Consider the following 6854-nt stretch of genomic DNA (forward strand, 5'->3'; position numbering starts at 1 on the left):
AAACAACAACAACAACATGATATGTCGAGTTTTACCATTTTCTGAAGCATCTCTTAATTAGAAGCATTCTCAATAGTGGTCTTTTTAATTTTGGACCCCACTGAACTCCAATATATATTAAACAAAAATCATTTAATAAAAGAATAATAACTGACCTGTGATGATGAGTAAGATGGCTATGCTGAGGTCAGCAGATGAAGAGAGCTGTGAGCGGAAGGCATGAGGGATGGAGGACGGGACAGAGATAGACCCCATCCATGAGCCATTCACTCTCTTAGACATTAACTATAACAGAGAGACAGACAGAAAGTAAAAGAAAAAGACTAAGACATGATGCTGCTGTACCCAGAAAACCCAGCATATGTTAGAAAAACACAGCTGCATAAGTATTAAGTATTGTTTCATAAAAAAATATAACAAATTTGTCCAAGTGTGATGTGTAATTTCACTTACCCACAATTCAGCTTTAAATCAGTGTCGAATGAAATGTTGCCACAAATAGAGGCACATCTGAGCAAAGAACAAAGTCAAAGTTTTTTACTCACCTTCCTCTGTCAGTCCACCTCTTCTGTGTTTATCTCTCCGTCTTTTTCAGTCTGCCACTGTCTCCTAATCTGAAAGTGAAATGCTTGCTTTTCAGACTTAAGCCTCTTTTGTTCCTGTTGCTCTCTGTTTATACGGGAGGAGCGAATCAATTCCACTGTGGTCAGTCTGCCAGAGGACCATCAGGATTCATGCGCACTAACCCTCCCATCCTTTTGAACACCCTCCTCCCTCTTTATGCGCACCTCTACCTTCCTCTCATCCCGTTTTTACACTCCTAACACTTCATCTCTGTGAATAGAAGACAGTCGGAAGTTGGTTTTTAGAACAGGGGCCATACATGATGTTTTAGTGAGAACAAACATTATACGGCACACACCGCAGTTGTTGGTGCTATAAGATTGATAAAGCACAGTGACATAATCTGTGAATGTGGGTGAGAGAGAGGTGGGGGTCGGCGTTGCATACTGAAGAGTAAATGTACACGGATAACAGCCATCTGAACTAAACAATAAAGTCTCTTAATCCTCCGTCCTCATTCTTATCAACAGAATTGAACCGCTTTTAAGTGCATGCATAAACACACATAGAGTAAATGCACAAGAACAAGCTGTGCCATAAATCCCACAGTCGGCAAACTGAAACTTTGATTTTGTTATAAGATGATAGTTTGGAACCTAACATCATAATATTTTAAGACTGCATTATTTTAGAAAATGTCAACTTTAATATGAAAGATGCATGGATAATAATGTTATGAACTTTTGAGCGATAAAGTCTCCATGCTCATCATTGGTAAATATGTGCCTTGCTAATGCAGTGCATTAATGTTGAAATATATCCACTGGTCCTCTGACTCGCACATCAATAACATTGATAGACATATTTCATAAAGGCCCATCAGGTGAAATAATGGCATGTCTATGTCAAGGTGCAACTTCCCCCAATCCACAAATGGACCCAGTATTGAACTAAAAGAGTGTGTCAAAGAGCAAAAGAGAATGCAACAGTGCTTAGATGAGAGCAGACACTGCATTTAATTAAAAACAGTAAGAGGTTTCGAAATTTTTATACCCATTACCAGCAGACCAGGTCTAAGAGACTTTCCTGGTAACCTAATCATATTTGGTTGCACTTTATTTTGATAGTCCACTTTAGACATTCTACCAACTATAAGTAACTTTGCAACTGCATGTCAACTAACTCTCACTAGAGTAGTGGAAATTACCGTTTTTCTCAATTGCTAACACACAATTCATGAAACAATTCACATTTTCTCACAACAATATACAATCTCAAAACTACTACACACTTGTACAAACTTCCCGGTCAAATATTTTAGTCAAAAACATTCTCTTTTGTCAGAATCAAACTTTGGCCTCAGATGACACACAAACCTGACAAATACAGACTACTTCACTGTCTAATGAACACCAGTGAGATCAATTCAAAACACTGTTACAGAAACCTCCTTTTGGGAATCAGGAATCATTTTGCAAGGCAGTGTCTAATTACAGAATAGAACATAAATAGAGGGGTGCAGATGCAATGAAATTCAACAATAAGCTTAAAGAAAAGTTTGCTTTTATTACACTATCGTGAAGAGATTCTACATAAGATGAAAAGCACTAGAAAGGAAAAGTTCAGCTCAAAGAATTGAATATGAACACACAATACAGTATACTGTCAGTCAATCAATCAATCAATCCAGCATCTTCTGCCAAATTGCATTACGGTATTGGTAATGATCTTAGTTGTCATACTAGAGCAGTTTCTTAGTCTTCTGACAAAAGACTTTCTGCCTCCCCTAGACAGTCATCTCTGTAACTGTAAGTTCTGCAAAAATACAGTACATGTTAGAAGTACTTGGCTACAAATCAATTCAGCGGTTCTGTGTACAACATGCTACAGAATTTTCTGTACATAGAATAGTGAAAGTTCTCTCATGTAAAGTACTGCAATCGTACTGAACAGAGTCAACTATAGTGCTTTGTATTTCATCAGGAACAAGAGTCATTTGACCCCATCCCTTCATTTTTCTTTTCCCCTGCTCTTCGTTCTCATCGTCTTCCTCTTTGTCTCCCAGCACTAGGGTTAATTTTCCAAAGCACATAATCACCTGTGCTCCTGTTTTTATTATCCTGAGATTCTGAATGGTGTGTCATCAGTTCTGCGACTTAATGTTTACACATGGGAAAATGTGTAAATGCTTGAGGAAATTATACTGTGCACTTGTGTTTTCTGAATGACAACATTGTTAAACCTGTGCATTTGTGTATTTTGCAAAAAAAAAAAAAATTTGACCAAATATGTACATGTGTGAAAATGGGTGAAACGTTTGTTTTGAGAAGTGTCCGTTTTAACAACTGAATGAATTGTTTGGAAAATTGGGTCAAATTAATTATAGTGTTAGCAATGGAGAAAAACTGCAGCAGACTAATTTAGGCTTTTCACACTTAAATAGGGGGTTAACAGAATCCAGTTTATTTTCATGTTTCACGCTATGCATTCATAAACCTCAGTTAATGTTCTAATTTACAGCAGCACACTAGCAGTTTAATTACTGCCCTGTCTCTGGGTCATTCCTATGTTCCCAGGGTTCTGTGTTCCCCAGATTTACACAGCACATAATGACTGACTATGATTCCCAGCTCCTATGTTTGTTTATGGTGAACGTGATTTCACCAAGTACAACACGTTCCAGGATCAACATCCTTGTTGATCCTGGAACAACATTCCAATCAACCAATCAGAATTGAGGGATAACTTTTCAGGAAATATCCGTTTTAGGCTTACGATCAGGTTTAGGTGCTTCTACAGCCTTGTTAATCAGCTATCATTTCCCACTGATTTTAGGAATAAATTATGGGTAGGGTTAGGTTTAGGGGTAGGGATTGGGATTGGGTTAAGTCTATATTTTTGGACCGTAATGTTGAGCCAGGAACATGTCTCACTTGGCAAAATCACAGCGACCGTTTGTTTATATAGGACATAATGAATGGGAACCTGGAGAGAGGAGGAGAAGAAGAGGAGAGAGAAAAAAACAAAAAAAAAAAAAAAAAAATTCTGACCATTACTATAAAGCTGTGAGCGATAACTATAAACATAACTATCCTTCACACCAACAAATTATAACATAAGAACGGGCTGAATTTCTTGCCTACAACTTTACATGCTTGATTTCTTTGAGTCAGGTGGATTCTGATTGGTAGTCATTTATCACTCATCAGCTGAATGAGGAAGGAAAAAAGGTATGGAAGCAATTCCAATGTTGTTCCTCAGTGCCATTATACTACAGCTGTGGTGTAGACTTCCCTATTTCTGGTTTGAATTCCTCTAGGAGTAAACTTTATCAAATGATTTTCTCCTTAAAACACAGCAGCGACTGTAGAAACACATGAACATTTAGGCAAGCTTATGCCAAAACCGCATGGTTTCACACGAAGTGCACTTGTTGAAATTCAGTGTGAGCCACTGATCTATTATATATAGAAAATATGCACTTAAACTATGCATTACATACTTAAGTGTATAAATTTTATATTTGGTTATTGTCAACCAACTATAACCCTACTTCACTACACTACAAATGTGACTTGACAAGCATGTTAATTGGGGCACCTAGACAATTGGCCATAAGTTACCAAGGAAACTAATCAAAACACTGGTTTGCTTTAAAAGATCATATTCCCAATTTTAGAAAGAGTGCCGACCCAAATAAGTCACTAGATCTAGATAAAACAAGGACAACGTACTTTCCATTTCTCACAAACAGAGGACTTTATTCTGTCACAGGTTGTTAGCAGACAGAAAAGCCTTTGAAGTCAACATCCATTTTAAACCTCACACAAAACAGAACAGAGTATTTTCATATAAAAACAACATTGGTCTTCAAATCAAGCATGTAATTTCCTTCCAGGCAAGTCGTGCAAACAACCAACCAGATGGGAGAACGGTGGGTTGTGCATCAAAAACCACAACAAAGGGGGACACATTTACTCTTTGGAGGCCATGTGTGCCATCAGGTCACATACACGGTTACTGTAACCAAACTCATTGTCATACCTATGGGAAGGAAGAGAATTAATTAGTGCTATTCAAAACTACACAAGCAAAGAGTGTACAAAACCAGAGTTTGTGCCCTTCAGTGGGACGCTCCAAAGTCTAGATGATACAGGAGTTGCAGAGTTGTGACATTGGAAAGAGCATGCTGATTTGAAAAATTGCAAAAACACTGATCTATAATAGATTTATGTAAGAGATATACATCTAGCTGGTTATTGCAAAATTAAAGCAACACAAAGTGTATTTGTATAAAATGAGTCTGCAGTGTGATACAAGACGTGAGCGGTGGCTCACACTGCATTGCTACTGATGGTCATTACTGATTTGAAAAAAATTGCAAAAACACTGATCTATAATAGATTTATGTAAGAGATATACATCTAGCTGGTTATTGCTAAATTAAAGCAACACAAAGTGTATTTGTATAAAATGAGTCTGCAGTGTGATACAAGACGTGAGCGGTGGCTCACACTGCATTGCTACTGATGGTCATTATCAGGAAAGAACAGACCTTGGAATGTTGTGACTGAACTCTCAAATCAAGCATTTCAAAGAGTCGTATAATATAGGCCTATAATCTATACAAACATTAGTGAGGGGAAAGTCTGCAGTGAACTATAACGAATCATTTTGCAAATATTACACTCTGTATTTTTAAAAAAAATTCAGATGTAGATATTGGAGTAATACCAGACTCTGATGTACAATTTTAGGTAGCATCTTACCAAGTGACCAGCTTGACAAAGTGATTGTTGAGGGCAATGCCAGCACCAGCATCAAAGATAGATGAACGCACATCCCCGTTGAAGTCAGTAGATACCACCTGCACACAGCAGAAAGTTGTAAAACAATTTGCTGAAAAACACTGGTCACAACACTGACATAACTGAATGTGCATACCTGGTCCTCAGTGTACCCCAGAATGCCTTTCAGGGGTCCATCAGCTGCAGCCTTGACCACTTTCTTGATCTCATCATAACTGGCCTGCAGTTAACAGAATAGGGACATGAAAAGCCAAAAGGCAAGTAGAGTCATTTATATGGTGTTGCACCCAGAGGTAAACAGAATGAACCAATCCTGCTGTAGGAAAATCAAAGCGTTCATTCAACTGAAGCCACTTTAATTATGCAGGCCTGGAAATAAACTCACAGGTTTCTCAAGACGGACAGTCAGATCCACCACAGACACATTGGGGGTGGGGACACGGAAGGCCATACCAGTAAGCTTGCTGAAACGAGAACCAACAAGCATCAGCGTATGTTTAGATGGCAGAAAGGGGAAGCAAAAACAAAACCAATTCTTAAGTTCCCCAAGCAGAACATTCCACTTTTGAGTAAATAAATCAGTGCATCCTGAAAACACTTCTATAGGCTGCAGTTCAAATCAACTCGGACCTTTAAAACGGCATGCTGAGCACTTTCATGGAAGTGGATTTTAAAACTGCAATCCAACAAGCGTGCTCTTTAAACATCTCAAAGCGTGTTACGGACCCATTGAGCTCAGGAATGACTTTGCCCACAGCCTTGGCAGCCCCAGTGGAGGCTGGGATAATGTTCTGACTGGCACCGCGGCCATCCCTCCACAGTTTCCCTGAGGGCCCATCCACGGTCTTCTGTGTGGCTGTGATGGCATGAACAGTGCTCTGAAAGTGGGGAAGAGGGAGACCGTTAACATTCGGAGAAAGATTATAAAAGCAAAGCTTTAGGTGCATCTCTATCGGTATCAGCTGATGCATTTCAATAAGAATCAAGTGTAGAGCTTGATAAGGAGAAGTGGAACAGAATAAACTGACGCATCATGTCAGGTTTCAATCACTTTGGGTCAAAAGGCTTTTTGGCGAGATTGGAAAAGCAGTTTAATCTTACCATAAGACCTTCAATGATGACAAAGTTATCATGGATGACCTTGGCCAAGGGAGCCAAGCAGTTGGTGGTGCAGGAGGCATTGCTAGTAAACAGACAGGTGGAATCAGTCACAAAAAGGGAACCATTTTAATGAAATGCTCAGGTTTTATTGAAGAGAAGTGACAAATGTTAGGATTTAACATGCTTGAGTTCAACTCTTTGCTTTAGTACACCCCCTACAGGATATGATCCATGACTGCATATCTCTGCAGCACAACCGTATAAGACACCCAAGTAAACCCCCGCCCCCCAAAAAAATACCCAATTTATTTTGCAATTTAAACCAAACAGGAAAAAAAAAAAAAAAAAAAAAACACCAAAAGAAAAAAATATTAAAACATG

At 38.7% G+C, this 6854-nt stretch overlaps 2 protein-coding genes across 2 annotated transcripts in view; both read right to left on the minus strand.

Annotated features, from left to right (window-relative positions):
• The window catches only part of opn9 (opsin 9), an 8663-nt gene extending 7308 nt beyond the window's left edge, over positions 1-1355 (minus strand). The window contains exon 1 of the mRNA XM_016501370.1: positions 156-1355. Within this exon, the coding sequence (XP_016356856.1) occupies positions 156-282 (127 nt within the window). The 5' untranslated portion in view covers positions 283-1355. The remainder of the gene's footprint in view (positions 1-155) is intronic.
• Positions 1356-4298: 2943 nt separating this feature from the next.
• Positions 4299-6854, minus strand: part of LOC107699932 (glyceraldehyde-3-phosphate dehydrogenase-like) — a 3240-nt gene continuing 684 nt past the window's right edge. The window contains exons 2-7 of the mRNA XM_016501382.1: positions 6474-6555; positions 6099-6250; positions 5758-5836; positions 5509-5592; positions 5334-5431; positions 4299-4608 (exon numbers count right to left, since the gene is read on the minus strand). Of these exons, the coding sequence (XP_016356868.1) occupies positions 4539-4608; positions 5334-5431; positions 5509-5592; positions 5758-5836; positions 6099-6250; positions 6474-6555 (565 nt within the window). The 3' untranslated portion in view covers positions 4299-4538. The remainder of the gene's footprint in view (positions 4609-5333; positions 5432-5508; positions 5593-5757; positions 5837-6098; positions 6251-6473; positions 6556-6854) is intronic.

The sequence above is a fragment of the Sinocyclocheilus anshuiensis genome, unplaced genomic scaffold (genome assembly GCF_001515605.1).
Source record: "Sinocyclocheilus anshuiensis isolate Anshui unplaced genomic scaffold, SAMN03320099.WGS_v1.1 scaffold1260, whole genome shotgun sequence".
NCBI lineage: Eukaryota > Metazoa > Chordata > Actinopteri > Cypriniformes > Cyprinidae > Sinocyclocheilus > Sinocyclocheilus anshuiensis.